The sequence below is a fragment of the Anomaloglossus baeobatrachus genome, chromosome 4 (genome assembly GCF_048569485.1).
Source record: "Anomaloglossus baeobatrachus isolate aAnoBae1 chromosome 4, aAnoBae1.hap1, whole genome shotgun sequence".
Classification (NCBI taxonomy): Eukaryota; Metazoa; Chordata; class Amphibia; order Anura; family Aromobatidae; genus Anomaloglossus; species Anomaloglossus baeobatrachus.
This window is the reverse complement of record NC_134356.1, coordinates 160,867,343-160,886,256: the sequence shown is the minus strand read 5'-3', so window position 1 is coordinate 160,886,256 and position 18,914 is coordinate 160,867,343. Positions and strand designations below refer to the sequence as shown.

General features: G+C 43.1%; 1 protein-coding gene across 1 annotated transcript in view; it reads right to left on the bottom strand.

Moving 5' to 3' along the window:
* The window catches only part of NME5 (NME/NM23 family member 5), a 293,847-nt gene that overhangs the window by 160,428 nt on the left and 114,505 nt on the right, over window positions 1-18,914 (bottom strand). Inside the window, exon 3 of the mRNA XM_075342329.1 lies at window positions 8,257-8,462. Coding sequence (XP_075198444.1) covers window positions 8,257-8,462 — 206 coding nt within the window. The remainder of the gene's footprint in view (window positions 1-8,256; window positions 8,463-18,914) is intronic.

Here is an 18,914-nt window from a genome sequence, read left to right as displayed (position 1 = left end):
TTTGCAAACATTAATCTAGCTTTTTTTTGTTTCTTTTGGAATAGTGGCTTCTTCCAGGGAGAGTGGCCTTTCAGCCCATATTGATACAGTGCTCATTTCACTGTGGATAATGACAACAAACTTACAAGCTTCCGCCAGCATCTTCACAAGGTCTTTTGCTTTTGTTCTTGGGTTGATATGCACATGTCTAACCAAAGCACGTTCATCTCTAGTACACAGAACCTGTCTTTTTCCTGAGTGGTTTGATGGCTGGACATTCCCATATTGGTTGTACTTGCATATAATTGTTTGTACAGATGAATGAGGCACCTTAAGGTATGTGGAAATTGCAACCAAGGATGAAAAAGACTTGTGCAAGTCCACAATTCTCTTCCTGAGATCTTGGCTGATTTCTTTTGACTTTCCTATGATGCTACGCAAAGCAGCAGTGTGTTTCAGGTGTGCATTAAAATACAAACCACAGGTATTTCTTTAGTTAACTCAGATGTTGCCAATACACCTATCAGTAGCTTCCAAAACATGACATGTGGGCTGTCCCATATTGTTTAAAGGCACAGCACTCTTAGTGTATGTAAACTTTTGACTTTGCAGAAAGTAATAAAAATGCCTAAAACATTCTCATTTGGTAAGTATAAATAATGTTGGTAATCCTAATTGACCTAAAACAGGAAAGGTTTATTTTGATTTCATGTCAGATAGTGAGAGAACCATGCATATGTGTCTTTTTAGATAGTGTATGTAAACCTCTGGTTTCAACTGTATATAAGAGGCTATGTGGGACTCAAAGTATATAGAAGGCTATATGGGGCTCAAAGTATATAGAAGACTATGTTGGACTCAAAGTACATAGGAGGCTATGTGGGTCTCAACATATTTGAGGCTACGTGGCACTCAATGTATATAGGAGGCTTTGAGAGCGCTCATGCTGTATTTCAGAGGCTATGTGTGTGCTCATGCTGTATTTAGAAGGCTGTGTGTTGGCTCTTACTGTATATGGAGGAGCTATGTTGGTGCTCAATGTATATAGAGGGGCTGTGTGGGAGCTCAAACTGTATATACCAGGGGTCTGAAACTTGGCTGAGTATAAGGGCCACACATAAAAAAAATTATTTGGTGGCTGCATTATTTGCAGGAAAAAGTGACATTTTTAGTGATACAGTATTTTTTTTTCTATACCCCCTTGGATCACATGTTTTTGAACATTATTCACTGGTGTACTGTAACAAACTTACTTTTTTTGTTTATTTCACTTTTATATATATATATATATATATATATATATATATATATATATATATATATATACTAGCTGTACTACCCGGCTTTGCCCGGGTTAATAACTGTTGTTAACAAAATAGAATGTGTTAACAAAAATGTATTCTGCACACAATATCCGCTACCCGGGATAGTAACTGTCTCTCTGTTTCTCTCTCATTCTCTGTCTGTCTCCCCCACTGTATATATCTCTCTGTCTCTCTATCTCTTTGTCTGTCTGTCTCTTTCCCTGTCTGTCTCTGACTGTCTCTGTCTCTTACTCTGTCTGTCTCAATCTATTTCCCTGTCTGTCTATCTATCTCTTTCCCTGTGTTTATCTATCTCTGTCACTTTCGCTGTCTGTTTCTTTCCCTGTCTGTCTCTGTCCCTCTCTTTCCCTCTCTTTCCCTGTCTGTCTCTTTCCCTCTCTTTCCCTGTCTGTTTCTTTCCCTCTGTCTCTTTCCCTGTGTCTATCTCTTTGTCTGTCTCTTTACCTGTCTTTATCTGTCTCTTACCCTGTCTGTCTCTTTCCCTCTCTTTCCCTGTTTGTCTGTTTCCCTGTGTCTGTCTCTGTCTCTTTGTCTGTGTCTGTCTCTTTATCTGGCTGTGTCTGTCTCTTAACCTGTCTCTCTCTTTCCCTCTCTTTCCCTGTCTGTCTCTTTACCTCTCTTTCCCTGTCAGTTTCCCTGTGTCTGTCTCTGTTTCTTTGTCTGTGTCTGTCTCTTTACCTGTCTGTGTCTGTCTCTTATCCTGTCTCTCTCTTTCCCTCTCTTTCCCTGTCTGTCTCCTTCCCTGTCAGTCTGTCTCTTTGTCTGTGTCTGTCTCTTGGTGTCTGTCTCTTACCCTATCTATGTCTGTTTCTTACCCTGTCTGTGTCTGCCTCTTTCCCTGTCTCTGTCTGTCTCTTTCCCTGGCTGCATTGTGACACGTCAACATTCCATTTAAGGGCGTGGCTGCGCATTCTTCTGAAGTTCTGGCTGCACTGTGGCTCCCAGCTCCATTCGCTTTAATGGAGGCAGGTTTGTTCATGAATAACTGTAAAGCGCTGGGTTAAAATTTCCCCTCAAAACATAGCCCATGACGCTCTCGAGGTCCAGAAGTGTGAGTGTGCAAAAGTTTGTGGCTGTAGCTGCGACGGTGCAGATGCCAATCCCAGACATACACACACACACACACACACACACACACACACACATACATACACACACACATACATACACACACATTCAGCTTTATATATTATATATATATATATGTGCCAATTTTGTCCCCATCCTGTAGTAATGTACCCCATTCTTTTTCCCTGTAGTAATGTGCCCCAGCCTTATCCCCTGTAGTAATGTGCCCATCATGTCCCCATCCTGTAGTACATTGCCCCATTCGTTTTCCCTGTAATAATGTGCCCCAGCCTTATCCCCTGTAGTAATGTGCCCATTTTGTCCCCATCCTGTAGTAATATGCCCCATTCTTTTCCCTTGTAATAATGTGCCCAAGCTTTATCCCTTGTAGTAATGTGCCTATCTTGTCCCCTGTAGTAATGTGCTCATCCTTGTCCCCTCTAGTAATGTGCCCATCCTTGTGACCACCCTGTAGTTATGGGCTCATCCATTTCAATTGTAGTAATATACTGCTCTCTAAGAAAATAACACAAGCCCTCTTCAGGCTTCAAGGAACATAAACAAGGTATCATAGCGCATCTCACTTTCGGTACACCTGCACAGATTTGGATACAACTTTTCCCTAGAAATATCCCCATGGAGATCTCAGCAGCCTCCACACACTGTCCCAGTCAGGAAAATATAATCCTCACTTTTCTCAGAGTTTCCTTCCAGAGGCATAACAACCTCTACACACTGACCATGTGTCAAACAAATAGACACCATTATAACACGAGACACATCCATGTGTGACAGTATGTGAATAGGCAGACAGACAGTTTGTTCTAGTTTGCGTCTTTCAACATACCCACTCATGTTAGAAACTTTCGTCGTATCTCTGTGGTCTTTTGGTATTCCTTCTTCATCTTGCCCTTCAAATGTTCATATTCTATCTATTTTCTATCTTTTTCTAGTGTCAGTTAGAACATTAGATAAGATTCTATCTAGAGGGGGAGAAGGTCGAGGTAGCTCCCCCAACTTCCCTCTACATAGAATATCATCAGTATGAGCTGCCATCTCCTATCTGAGTAATATAACAATCTGTCTTCAATGAATACATATTTTAGCTAGACATTGAAAATTTTAAAAATCAGTGATCAGTCCAGGAGGTGAAAGAAGTTTATCTTTTTAATAAGATACATTACAAAGTACCTTATTTTCACAAATACTGTTGATTTATGGAATAAAAATTAAGCCAATGGTTACTCATTTAGGCTCATTGGACTTGGGGTTTTTTTTGCCCCTGTTATAGTCACTCAGATGTTTGCTCTTGCCCAGTTTTTTTTTCTTACAATGCATAAACTTAAATAACTTAATGCAGAGGAGGTCAACCAACCACGCACAAATTGGCGTATAGAACTGTTATCAAACATGGGGGGTGTTGAGTTCTGGAAAAAAAAAAGACAGCTTGGTGTTTTGTATATACATAATAGATGCAAGATTTGTTGGTGGTTGTGAAAAATATTTTCCCTTTTTGCATCTACTGGATTCAAGTTTTTGCTTTCCTCTGTAGCATTTTTGGCAGTACTTGATGAACATGTTCGTTTTTTCACCTTATCAATTATTTAACTATATAATCTGCAACATTGTAAAAGGATGCAAAATATATCTACAAAATGGGACCTGGCTAAGTCAACAAAAAGTGATGACTGTAAAAATTCAGGAAAAAATAACAAACATGGAAATAAAAGGACATATCAACATGGGTGATTGTCATGAGTCATACCTTATATGTGGTTGAAGGGGTTGTCCGGGACTTTAATAATGATGACCTAGCCTTAGGGTACTGTCTCGCTAAACGACGTACCAGCGATTCCGACCACGATATGACCTGGTCAGGATCGCTGGTGCGTCGCTATATGGTTACTGGTGAGCTGTCAATCAGGCAGATCTCACCAGCGACCAGTGACCAGCCACCAGCCCGCAGCGACTCGTGGAAACGATGCTGCGCTTGGTAACCAAGGTAAATATCGGGTAACTAAGGCGGGCTTTGCACACTACGACATCGCAGGTGCGATGTCGGTGGGGTCAAATCGAAAGTGACGCACATCCGGCGTCACTTGCGATGTCGTAGTGTGTAAATCCTAGATGATACGATGAACGAGCGCAAAATCGTCGTCATCGTATCATCGCTGCAGCCTCCGACATTTCCATAATGCCGGGGGAGCGACAGGTACGATGTAGTTCCTCGTTCCTGCGGCCGCACACATCGCTGTGTGTGAAGCCGCAGGAGCGAGGAACTTCACCTTACCTGCCTCCCGGCTGCAATGAGAAGGAAGGAGGTGGGCGGGATGTTTACATCCTGCTCATCTCCGCCCCTCCACTTTAATTGGCCGCCTGCCGTGTGACGTCACTGTGACGCCGCACGACCCGCCCCCTAAGGAAGGAGGCGGGTCGCCGGCCAGAGGGACATCGCACGGCAGGTATGTGCGTGTAAAGCTGCCGTAGCGATAATAATCGCTACGGCAGCTTTCACTATATATCGAACGTGCGACGGGGGCGGGACTATCGCTGCAGCATCGGTAACACATTGTTACCGATGTTGCAACGTGCAAAGCCCGCCTAAGCAAAATGCTTTGCTTGGTTACCCGATATTTACCCTGGTTACCAGCACACACCGCTTAGTGCTGGCTCCCTGCACTCGTAGCCAGGGTACATATCGGGTTACTAAGTAAAGCGCTTTGCTTAGTTACCCGATGTGTAGTCTGGCTACGTGTGCAGGGAGCCAGCACTGGCAGCCTGAGAGTGGCGTACGCTAGTAACCAAGGTAAATATTGGGTAACCAAGCAAAGCGCTTTGCTTAGTTACCTGATGTGTACCTTGGTTACCAACGTCCGCAGCTTCCAGACGCCGGCTCCCTGCACAGTCAGATCGTTGCTCTCTCACTGTCAAACACAGCGATGTGTGCTTCACAGCGGGAGAGCAATGAGCAAAAAATGAACCAGCACTGCGTGTAACGATCAGCGATTTCACAGCAGGGGCCAGGTCGCTGCTTAGTGTCACACACAGCGAGATCGCTGATGAGGTCACTGGTACGTCACAAAAACTGTGACTCAGCAGCGATCTCGCTAGCGATTTCGCTATGTGAGAAGTACCCCTTAGGGTAGGTCATCAATATCTGATTGGTGGGGGTGCGACATACGGCATCCATGCTGATCAGCTGTTCCCGATGCTACCTACGAGAATTTCTTTGTTGCAAAGCTGCACAGCACAACTCTGTCAACTGCATAGGGGTCGTGGTCAGTTAGTGCATGTCCGCCCCCTATTGATTCGAATATGTAGTATTTAGCTGGGACCATTATTCTGTCAACGGAGATGTGCTGTGCAGCTCAGGCAACCGAGTACTTCTGGTTCGTCGTGCCACTGGGAACAGCTGATCGGTTGGCGTGCCAGGTGTCGCACTCCCATCGATCAGACATTGATTTGGATGTCATCAGTGTTAAAGTCCCAAACAACCCTTTTAGATCCGCAACACACATCCGGTTTTTTTGTACGTGTGCGGTACGTATTTGCACGTACCAGAGACACGGAGATACGGAGACCCATGTTATTCAATGGTAGATGGCACACACACGTAAAATCACACGGAACGTGTGTCCGTGTGGTAAGTACGTGTGTGCGCTTTTCGACACGGACAACATGTCCGTTTTTGGCCGGCATCACGCAGGCACGGACCCGCTAAAGTCTATGGGTCCGTGCCTGCACAGACCGCACACGGAGTATGTCCGTGTTCAGCACGTTTCGTCCGTGTGCGTTTTTAAACGAACGATGTTATTTTTTTTTTTTGTTAAATTCAGTATACTTACCTTTTTTCATGATGTTCTCAGTCATACTTACATTGGCGATCGGTCTGTTTCTTCCCCTGGCTCATACTTACCGCTCCCCGATCACCAGCGCTGTGAGGAACAGCTGTGCAGAGAATGCGCGGCAACAATTACTTTGAAAAAGCCGGCCGCTCATTAATCAATCTCGTATTCCCTGCTTTCCCCGCCCACAGGCGCCTGTGATTGGTTGCAGTCAGACACGCCCTCCACGCTAAGTGACAGCTGTGTCACTGCACCCAATCACAGCAGCCGGTGGGCATGTCTATACTGTGCAGTAAAATAAATAAATAATTAAAAAAAACGGCGTGCGGTCCCCCACAATTTTAATACCAGCCAGATAAAGCCATACGGCTGACGGCTGGTATTCTCAGGATGGGGAGCCCCACGTTATGGGGAGCCCCCCAGCCTAACAATATCAGTCAGCAGCCTCCCAGAATTGCCGCATACATTATATGCGACAGTTCTGGGACAGTACCCGGCTCTTCCAGTAAATAAACACACACACACACACACCAGAAAAAATCATTTATTAGAAATAAAAAACACTAACAAATTCCATGGTTCACCAATTTAATAAGCCCCAAAAAGCCCTCCATGTCCGGCGGAATCCAGGATGGTCCAGCGTCGCTTCCAGCTCTGCTGCATGAAGGTGACAGGAGCTTCAGAAGACACCGCCGCTCCTGTCAGCTTCACACAGCAACTGAGGTGAGTAGCGCGATCAGCTGAGCTGTAACTGAGGTTATCCGCGGCCACCACTGGATCCAGCGGTGGCCGTGAGTTACCTGACTGACAGCAGCTGATCGCGCTACTCACCTCTGTTGCTGTGTGAAGCTGACAGGAGCGACGATGTCTTCTGCAGCTCCTGTCACCTTCATGCAGCAGAGATGGAAGCGACGCTGGACCATCCTGGATTCCGCCGGACATGGAGGGCTTTTTGGGGCTTATTAAATTAATGAACCAGGGAATTTGTTAGTGTTTTTTATTTCTAATAAATGATTTTTTCTGGTGTGTGTGTGTGTGTGTGTTTGTTTGTGTTTATTTACTGTAACTTACAGATTAATCATGGAAGGTATCTCGTGGAGACGCCTGACATGATTAATCTAGGATTTAGTGGCAGCTATGGGCTGCCATTAACTCCTTATTACCCCGATTTGCCAACGCACCAGGGCAAATCGGGAAGAGCCGGGTACTGTCCCAGAACTGTCGCATATAATGTATGCGGCAATTCTGGGCGGCTGCTGACTGATATTGTTAGGCTGGGGGGCTCCCCATAACGTGGGGCTCCCCATCCTGAGAATACCAGCCATCAGCCGTATGGCTTTATCTGGCTGGTATTAAAATTGTGGGGGACCGCACGCCGTTTTTTTTTTAATTATTTATTTATTTATTTTACTGCACAGTATAGACACGCCCACCGGCTGCTGTGATTGGGTGCAGTGACATAGCTGTCACTCAGCGTGGGGGGCGTGTCTGACTGCAACCAATCACAGGCGCCTGTGGGCGGGGAAAGCAGGGAATACGAGATTGATTAATGAGCAGCCGGCTTTTTCAAAATAGTTAAAGCCGCCGGAGTTTTTATCACAGCTGAGCAGCGCCGCACCGGAGATCGGGAATTGGTGAGTAGGAAAGAGGGCTGCTCACTTCAGTCACTCAGGGGATTAGCGGTCACCGGTGAATCCTGCACAGGTGACCGCTAATCAGGACGCGACACAGACAGAGCCGCGGCATGACAATGAAGTCGGGTGAAGTTCACCCGAGTTCATTCTCATCGCGCAACTCTGTCTGCTGTCAGCCGACATCTTTAAACGACATTGTGCATCACATACACGTTCATGCCACACGCACACACGGTCATTCCCCACGCACACACGGACAGCATACGCCATCAACACGGATGTCATACGTACCGGAGAAACGCCCCTAAAAAACGGAACACGGACCCGAAAAACGGACCGTGTCACACGTACGTTTTTTTGGCGGAAGTGTGTTTTAGGCCTTAACAAAAGTTAAAAAATCCTTACCTTTCAGGATGAGATTCTTTAGCTTGTAAGCTATTTGATGGTCCCATGACTTGTCTCCAAAAGTTGATGGCATCATGTCTTGCCAGTACCAAAGAAATTATTGGTCCAGAACTCATGTAAGCAGTCAAACTAGGAAAAAACATTTTTCCATACTGTTCGGAGTAGAAGTCACTACATTTTTCTGGGCTTAGATGAATTTTTCTTTTCTGCAAAATAATTACACAGAAGTTAATTTTAATAATATGTTAAGTTTTACAAGATATTTTATCTTTCGCTTGCATATCATATTGTAAGGTGGCTACCGGACACATCAGAAACCCCATAAGTGACCCCATTTTACAAACTTCACCTCTCAATGAATTCATCTAAGGGTGCAGTGAGCATATTGACAGCACAGGTGTGTCACAAAATTTGATACTATTGAGTGGTGAAGAAAAAATTAATTATATTTTTACTACTAAAATGTTGTTTTAACCCCAGATTTCCAATGTTCACAAAGGGAATAGATAAAACAGGCCGCATAACACGTTACACAATTTCTCCTGAACGTGGCAATTAGGCTGAGTTCACACTAAGCGACAGCGACAACGACGTCGCTGTTACGTCACCATTTTCTGTGACGAAACAGCAACCTTGTAAGTCGCTGTTATGATCGCTGCTTAGCTGTCAAACACAGCAGCCGAAGCAGCGATCATAACCACGCGCGTCGCTGTGCTTCAACATGTGCAGAGAGCAGGGAGCCGCACACACTGCTTAGCGCTGGCTCCCTCCACTCCTAGCTACAGTACACATCGGGTTAATTACCCGATGTGTACTGCAGCCACATGTGCACAGAGCAGGAGCTGCGCACACTGCTTAGCGCTGGCTCCCCGCTCTCCTAGCTACAGTAAACATCGGGTTAATTACCCAATGTGTACTGCAGCCACATGTGCAGAGAGCTGGGAGCCGGCACTGGCAGCGTGAGAGCGGCGGAGGCTGGTAACGAAGGTAAATATCGGGAAACTACCTTGGTTACCCGATGTTTACCTTGGTTACAGCTTACCGCAGGCTGTCAGACGCCGGCTCCTGCTCCCTGCACATTCAGGATTGTTGCTCTCTCGCTGTCATACACAGCGATGTGTGCTTATCAGCGGGAGAGCAACAATAAAAAAACGAACCAGGGCTGTGTGTAACGAGCAGCGATCTCACAGCAGGAGCCAGATCGCTGCTCAGTGTCACACACAGCGAGAGCGCTAATGAGGTCACTGCTGCGTCACAAAAACCGTGACTCAGCAGCGATCTCGCTGTGTGTGAAGCACCCCTTACTCACATGTGACTGTGCAGTACTGTTTACCTACACGGCAGGGCTCAAGAGGGACAGAGTGCTATCTGACTTTTTTGATAACAGAGAGTGATAGAAGAAGGGTCTTAATTCCGCGCCAAGACTCAATGGATCCAGGAAGAGATTAATGCTCCTTTAATAACATGCACAAGTCTACGCGTTTCTGGAGACACAGCTCCCTTCATCAGAACATTGGCAAGAGAACATCAAATCTGGTTTGAAGTGAGATGGTGAAGTATAAAAGCAGGCAATGATGTAATAGGAAACACCCATCCTGAAAAAAACTTTGAAAGCGGGCAGGATCCTGATCATTCTAGAAATCAGTATGTTCCAACAGTTCCCTGAATATTGAATTATGATCAAAAACAGTTATATACACTTCTACTAACATACAGTAACATGTACAATAATCCAGACAAAAGAAAAAACAGAATAGATATATAATAAATATACTGAACGACATACACGGGGTTAGAACCTGGTGTAAAAGGAAGAAAAACAGCACAATGTCATGAAGGAGCAGAGACATCAACCACAGGACTACCACCCTGTGTCGTAATTTATCATCGTCCTAAGGTGGTTTCCTATTAGACAGGCAGCGTAAGGGTATAATGATGGAGCTCAAATTGCTGTCAAGGAATTGCTAGAAGAGAGCGGATGGCCGAGGGCTATGTGTAGAGTATATTGTGGAGCCTTCAATGAAATGCAGTACGGAGCTAGTGTCAGAGAGGTGAACAAAGTTCAGAGGCGTGGGAAAAAAACACAACCAAAGTACGCCTGCGCAGACTGGTGCTCAGAAAAAACAGACAAAAATCAGAGAGACACAGTGTCTAACATATAGAAACTCAGGGGATATATATATATTCACTGGGGGAAAACTTTATATTAGATGGACCACGGTCAAAAAACAGCTCATCTATAATAAAAAATAGAGCAAGTTTTTTTATAGATATATATTTCAAAGTTTTTTTCAGGATGGGTGTTTCCTATGACATATGACAATATTCAAAAAGGGGACAAAAACTGAGCCGGGAAATTATAGGCCGGTAAGTTTAACCTCTACGGTTGGTAAAATCCTTGAGGGTTTCTTGAGAGATGCTATATTGGAGTATCTCAAGAAAAATAACCTTATGACAGAGTATCAACATGGGTTTATGAGGGATCGATCCTGTCAAACTAATTTGATCAGCTTCTATGAAGAGGTAAGTTCAAGTCTGGACCAGGGAAATGCAGTGGATGTTGTGTATATGGACTTTTCAAAAGCTTTTGATACGGTGCCACACAAAAGGTTGGTACATAAAATGAGAATAATGGGGATAGGGGAAAATATGTGTAACTGGGTTAAAAACTGGCTAAGTGATAGGAAACAAAGGGTGGTTATTAATGGTACGTACTCGGACTGGGTCTCAGTTCATAGTGGGGTACCACAGGGGTCAGTATTGGGCCCACTTCTTTTCAACATATTTATAAATGACCTTGTTGGGGGCATGCGGAGTAGAATTTCAATATTTGCAGATGATACTAAACTCTGCAGGGTAATCAATACAGAGGAGGATAATTTTATATTACAGGGAGATTTATGTAAATTGGAGGATTGGGCTGAGAAGTGGCAATTGAAGTTTAATGTAGATAAATGTAAGGTCATGCACTTGGGTAGAGGAAATAACATTTATGATTATGTACTTAATCGTAGAACACTGGGTAAAACAGACACAGAAAAAGACTTGGGTGTATTGGTGGATGGTAAACTTCACTTTAGTGGACAGTGTCAGGCAGCTGCTGCCAGGGCTAATAAAATAATGGGATGTATTAAAAGAGGTATAAGTGTTCATGAAAAAAATATAGTTCTACCTCTGTACAAGTCACTAGTGCGACCACACTTAGAATACTGTGTACAATTCTGGTCACCGATATATAAGAAGGACATAGCTGAACTAGAGAGGGTGCAGAGAAGAGCCACCAAGATTATTAGAGGAATGGGTGGGCTGCAATACCAAGACAGGTTATTAAACTTGGGGTTATTTAGTTTGGAAAAACGAAGGCTTAGGGGGGATCTAATCACAATGTATAAATATATGAGGGGACAGTACAGAGACCTTTCCAAAGATCTTTTTACACCAAGGCCTGCGACTGGAACACGGGGGCATCCACTACGTCTTGAGGAAAGAAGGTTTAATCATAATCACAGACGAGGATTCTTTACTGTACGAGCAGTGAGACTATGGAACTCTCTGCCACATGATGTTGTAATGAGTGATTCACTACTAACATTTAAGCAGAGCCTGGACGCCTTTCTTGAAAAATGTAATATTACCAGTTATGTATATTAGATTTTATGACAGGGTATTGATCCAGGGAACTAGTCTGATTGCCGGATGTGGAGTCAGGAAGGAAATTTTTTCCCCATTGGAACTTGTTTGCCACATTGGGGTTTTTTTGCCTTCCTCTGGATCAACATGTTAGGCTACAGGTTGAACTAGATGGACTTAGAGTCTCCCTTCAACCTTAAAAACTATGATACTATGATACTATGATACATCATTGCATGCTTTTATACTTCACCATCTCACTTGAAACCAGATTTGATGTTCTCTTGCCAATGTTCTGATGAAGGGAGCTGTGTCTCCAGAAACGCGTAGACTTGTGCATGTTATTAAAGAAGCATTAATCTCTTCCTGGATCCATTGAGTCCTTGGAGCGGAATTAAGACCCTTCTTCTATCACTCTCTGTTATCAGCCAACTTTGGGACTGCTGCCTGGACCTGGATCTTATATATGCCTGTATAGTGGTTGTGACTGGCACAACCATTATAGGTGAGTGTGTTTTTATTACATATCTTCCTCCCCTTTTGGGGTAAGACCCTATTGCGGTTTTCTTTCCACAGTTTCTCATCTGACTTTTTTGAGCACAGATTTCCTAGAATAGCTTGCACACTACATTTGCAGTGCCAGAAAAGCATAAACCCCCTCTAGTGACCCCTATTTGGAAATAACACCCCTGGGAATTCATCTACGGGTGTAGTGATGATTTTGTCTCTGGAAAACACCCACGGGATCATTTGCAGTGAATGATATATGATTAAACATTTTAAAATTGCAAATATACCTTGAAGTGCCCATTACATTGTAGTGCCCATACATTGTGCCCAGCTCATGGTTCTGGAGACACACACCCTGTAGGGTCTTCTCACTACCATAATGGCAAACATGTGGCTGTTAACTGTCATTTAAGTGCATTGTGGTGCTCAGAAGGGAGGAGGGTATTTGAATTTGAGTGCATATTTTGCTGGATTGCTTTTTGGAGAGCAGTTACAGCACTTTTCCAGAGCCTTTATGCTGCCAGTAACATGAAAACATCTTACATTTCCATTAACAGATAAAGGACATGAATAAGGACTTGTTTTTTTTGTGGGTTTAGTTGAATACTATTGGTTGCAACTTGAGGTAGAGAACATTTTGGATCAATTCACATTTATCATGTGTAGAGCTTAGTGGATCCAAACTGTAAAAGTCCGGATCCGCGCGGTTTCAACGATTTCCGGGTGCCAGATCCGGATCCGGAATTCCGGGTGCACAATCTGGATCTGGCACTGAGGAAAATAATTGAAAATAAAGAAAAACAGAAATAAAACATCGATTCATACTTACAGACACTTGGTGTCATGGCGGCACACTGCTTCCGGGTCGCGCATTCACTTTCTGTTCTGTGCATCATATATACACACAGTTTTCCGTGTTTTCCCCGCCCATCGGCCGTCCTCTCATCTGTGATTGGTTGCAGGCACACGTGCCCCCAGCCTGTGACAGCATCTGAATGCCAAGCAGTCATTGCGGCTGTCATTGTCTGCACAGCCTGTGGTTGTGCTCTATGGCCGCTGGCTATGTAGCAGAGCTGAAGCAGTGTGGGACCTCGTGCGGATCACGCCGGAGCTGCAAGGTGTTGGGGGTTAAAAAAGTGGTGAAGGAGGGTGTGTGTTTTGTACTTTATTCCAAATAAAGGATTTTTCTCTGTGTCTGTGTTTATTTACATTCATTTATAGGTTTGTGTGATGCAGGTATCTCATAGACGCCTGTGCCATCACTAACCTAGGGTTTAGTAGCAGCTGTGCACTGCTATCATCCCCTTATTACCCCGATTGCCACCGCTCCAGGGCAATTGAGAAGAGCCGGTATTGCACCGGGATTGTCACATCTAATAGATGAGGCAATACCGGGTGGCTGCGGGCTGAGACTACCAGCCCCCAGCCGGCATTATCATGGCTGGGGATGAAAATTAGGGGGGACCGCATGTCGTTTTTTTGTTTTTTTTTAAATATTTATGTAAATAATAAAAAAATAATAAAAAAAAAGCTGCATTACCGACACGGTGACATGTGTTTCTGTGTACATGCACGCTCATGCTCAGAGCGCGGCAGGCCATGTCGGCTGATGTATTGTCAGACTTGTACGAGTCTCACAGCGCATCACCAGCACAGCCGCACACTTCTGACAGGCGCGTGCATGTGTTTCTAGGTACATGCACGCTCATGTTAAGAGAGTGGCAGGCTGTGGTGGCTGATGTCATGTCAGACTTGAACGAGTCTGACAGCGCATTACTGACACAGCCGCGCACTTTTGACAGGAACGTGCATGTGTTTCTGAAAGAAATGCATGTTCACCATACTGATCCGCAGACACTTGCACTGCTTTCCCTGCCTACCGGCCATCCTGCCGCCTGTAATTGGTTGCAGTCAGCTGCCACACTGCCACTCAGGGTGGGGGTGCGTCTAGCTGCAACCAATTACACGCACCGGTGGGCGGGCAAAACAATGAATATTGAATTGGTGGTTCCGGGAGGGAAAAGCGTGACCTGGAAGGAGTTTGCCGCCTCGGGTGAGTACCCCGCGTGCACTCCTACTGCTGTATCCCTTCCACAAACGTTTTTAATCTCAGGATTCTGGTCCCCATAGACTTATATGGGCATCGGAATCTGGAGCAGATCCGGATTTTATTTTAAATCTGGCATTCATCCGCCAGTCCTGGATTTTGTCGGATTTGATCAACTCTAATCATGTGCTCTATGCTGAGCATAAGGTTTCAATCTATATCTCTGAAATGAGTAATTCATGTGAAACCCCCGATGGACCCATTCACTAATGAAGCAACAGAATTGGGTATGTGTGCACACAGAAATGTGGTTTCTTGAGCAAAAAATGCACCCTCTGGCCGAAAAAAGCACTTCTGGACAAAAACGCATCAAAAACGCATGCGTTTTCTGTGCCTTTTTGCAGCTTTTTTGTGTGCTTTTGCAATTGTTTTTGCCCCTCCATTTTTTAACATTGTCAAAGGCAAAATGCAGGCAAAAATGCAGAAAAGAAGTGACATGCTGCTTCTTTTTTCTGCAACCAAAACTGCAAGGAAAAAAGAAGCAACGTGAGCACAGTCTTTCTGAAATTTCAGAAAGAAGTCTCGAAAGCTTGCTATTATTACCATCTTTTCAGTTAGCCATTAAAAGGTATCAACCACTGAGGACTTCAGTTCTTTTAAACAATTTTTTATCTCTACTGTCTAGCACGGTACAAAGATATATTCTACCTGTATCTGAAATTTCAAAGACTTTGCTGGGGAAAGAAATGCATGCAGTTTAGGACAACAAACTGCAACCAAAGATGTGGCAAAAAACGCACAGTCTTACTCTGGACTCCGTTTGGCTTTTGTTCATTGGTGCACAAAACTGTTGTTGACCACACTTTAGTTCACACCTAAAAAGACACATAAAAAGATGGACACCGCCGGACCACAAGCCAGACGGGAGTTCAAAGTGGCTCCATCTGCCTCATTAGAGTGAATTTTCCATTGGGAATTTTGTCTGCATTACGATTTTCAGAGAAACCTTAATATAAGCAATCATCATAGAGCGCAAGGTAAATATGAGCTGAGCCTTATTGTGATTTTTGGGAGTAAGAATGAACAAATCAACAGCAGGTGAAGAATTGACTATTTTTTTAATATAGCTTATCTCGCAGTATAAGGCTAGGGCCCCACTTTGCGTTTCCACCTGCGTTTTTGGTGCTTTTAGGTCCGTTTTGAGAAGCACCTTTTTCATGCCAAAAGGCATGCGTTTTGATTGTCCAGCAAAGTCTATGGAAAATGGGGATTTCTAGACTCCACTTTGCGTTTGAAAACGCTGCGTTTAATTTGCATAATGTGTAAAAAAAACCATGCATTCAAAGAAGCAACATGTCAATTGTTTTTGCCATTTTGGGTGCGTTTTGCTAACATTGAAGTCTATGAGAAATGGCAAAAAACAAGATTCCATCAAATTCCTGCGTTTTACCTGCTTTTCCAGTGCAGAAAACATGCGTTTTGGACTTCAAAAACGCATGTTTTTTGGACATTAAAATAATGATTTCATATGTCCCTTTACACACACACATAGTCCGACAATTAAAAATAAGAAATTTTAATAAATTATTGCAATTTTTCCATTAAATATCATAAAACCACTATAGTTTCATTAAATTAATCTATTTTCATTATTTTTCACAAAAATATAGATTTGTTTCTTTTTTTCCAATTTTCTCATTGAGTTTGACTATTTTAACTTTATTTAGCAGTGTCATGATGTTCAAAACACATCTATCAAAACACAGGTGGAAAAACAGGTAAAAAGCGCTGAAAACGCATCTAAAACGCGGTAAATACGCATGCGTTTTCAGCGCTAAATTTCTGAAAAAGGCAACTTTGGTCAAATCAATTAAGCCCAAAACGTGCATTTAGAACTGCAAGTAGATGAACGCAAAGTGGGGCCCTAGCCATAGGCTAGAGCCCCACATTGCTTTTTACCTGCTTTTTACCTGCTTTTACCTGCTGTTTCAACTGCAGCGTTTAATGCCAAAATGGATGTGTTCTGCTTTTCAAGCATAGTCTATGGGAATTTGGGTTTCTAGACCGCACTATACAGTTCAAACTGCAGCGTTTTTGTGGCAGAAATTTGGGCAAAAACTCAGCTTTGCAGTGCAAAACCCAAATGGCAAAAACAATTCACATGTCAATTGTTTTTGCCATTTGGGTTTTGCACTGCAAACCTGAGTTTTTGCCCAAAGTTCTGCCACAAAAAGGCTGCAGTTTGAACTGCATAGTGCGGTCTAGAAACCCAAATTCCCATAGACTATGCTTGAAAAGCAGAACACATCCATTTTGGCATTAAACGCTGCAGTTGAAAAAGCAGGTAAAAAGCAAAGTGCGGTCACACCCTTAGGCTATGTCCACACATTGCGTCGGAGTACCTGCAGTTTATTCTGCACGTTTTCCTTCCCTTGGTTTTTGACCAAATGGCTTTTGGCCATTTTTCTGCGCTAAAAACGCATGCGTTTTTACCGCGTTTTTAGTGCGTTTTTAGCGCTTTTTACCTGCGTTTTCACCTGCGTTTTTGCAGATGCGTTTTTGAGATCAAGACACTGAGAAATAAAGTTGAAATAGTCAAAAAGAATGAAAAAAGAGGAAAAAAGGATAAAATTAACTTTTATTAAAACAATATGGGAAATTATCAATTTTAATGTAATAATAGTGGTTATGCACATTTTAACAGAAAAATAGGTAAAGTTTATTATTTTTTTACATTTAAATTTTCGATTATTGTGTGTGTGTAAAGGAACATTAGAACCCATTAATTTTTGCCCAGAAAAGCATGCGTTTTTGGAGCCAAAAACGCAGTGGAAAAGCAGGTAAAAAGCATGAAAAACGCAGGAATTGTGCTTTTGGTTGCATTTTGCCATTTCTCATTGACTCCAATGTTAAGGAAACGCTGCAGAAATGGCAAAAACAACTGACATGCTGCTTCTTTTTCAGCATGGTTTTTGACCACAAATATGCAAATTAAACGCTGCTGAAAAAAAAGCAAAGTGCAGACAGGATTTCTGCTTTTCCCATAGACTTTGCTGGAAATCAAAAACGCATGCGTTTTAGCGCAAAAACGCTGCCGCCAAAAACGCTGCAGAAACGCGGTAAAAAACGCAACGTGCGAACATAGCCTTAGTGTGAAGAAGCCTTTATTCCTCAGGTCAGTATAATTACAGTGACACCAGATTTATATATAGTGGTGTTTTTTAGGTTTGGCTACTACCACACAAAAAAAACACAGTTTTCTAGAAAGTAAGTTTTGTTTTACATCACTGAATTTTGAAGGTTATATTTTTTTTTATTTTTTTGACAACAGTCATGCGAGGCCTTGTTTTTTGCGTGATACGTTGGGGTTTTTATTGGTGCTATTTTGGAGCATATAGCATTTTTTGAACACTTTCTATTCCACATTTTTTGTGAGGCAAAATCAAGAAGAAACAGCAATTCAGGATTTTTTGTTTTTTTAACGCCGTTCACCATGTTGTAAAAGTGATAAGACAGTTTTATTCTTTGGGCCAGTACAAATATAGCAATACCACATTTATATTTTTTTACACTTTGCCTCTTTTCACAATAAAAACAATTTTATAGAAAAAAAAACCCATTGTTTTTGCATTGCTGTATTCTGAGAGCTATAGCTTTTTAGTTTTTTCACTGACAGAGCTATATGGCAGGTTGTTTTATGCGGGACAAGATGATGTTTTCAGCTATACCATTGTTTTTTACATATGACTTTAATGATCTCATTTTATTCCACTGTTGTATCAGCTCTGTGATGAAAAGACCAAAGTTTTTGCTGTATTTTTTATCATATTCACTGAAGGGGTTAATTAGCATAACAGCCCTGACGGTGACAGCTGGAGATCAGCTATCACTCACATGAAGCTCCTGACAGCATTCATGCAGGCACAGCTTCTTTGCTCACATGATCATTTGCAGGCACCCTTTCCCGGCCATGATGTAAACTTACGTCATATGTTGTGAAGCGGTTAAAGCATTCATTGCACTGTAAAAATGACCTGAATACATTATTTTCCAGGTCAGTTGATTACAGCAATACCAATAGATTTTTTTTCACAAATTTTGACGTACATGTCACTGCTTTGATGCAGGCTGTCATTCTGAGCTCACATCTTTCACTACACTTGACGACTGCTGTTAACCAGTGAAATACCACTGTCAATCTCTGACAGTGGGATTCAACACACGCTGGCAGGTGAGCACATCATTCCTCCTGCCCATCAGCTGTTGACCTCCGTGCTTGTCATCATATTCTTCCTGTGAGGCCTCTTTAACACGTCAGTGATTCTAGTACGTATGTGACAGTTTTTATATGTACCAGAATCAAGGACATATGCAGACCCATTAAAATCAATGGGTCTGCGCACATATCAGTGAGTTCTCACTGACCGTGTTTCCGTGCGGCATATACGTATGTCTGTGATTTCCGCACTTA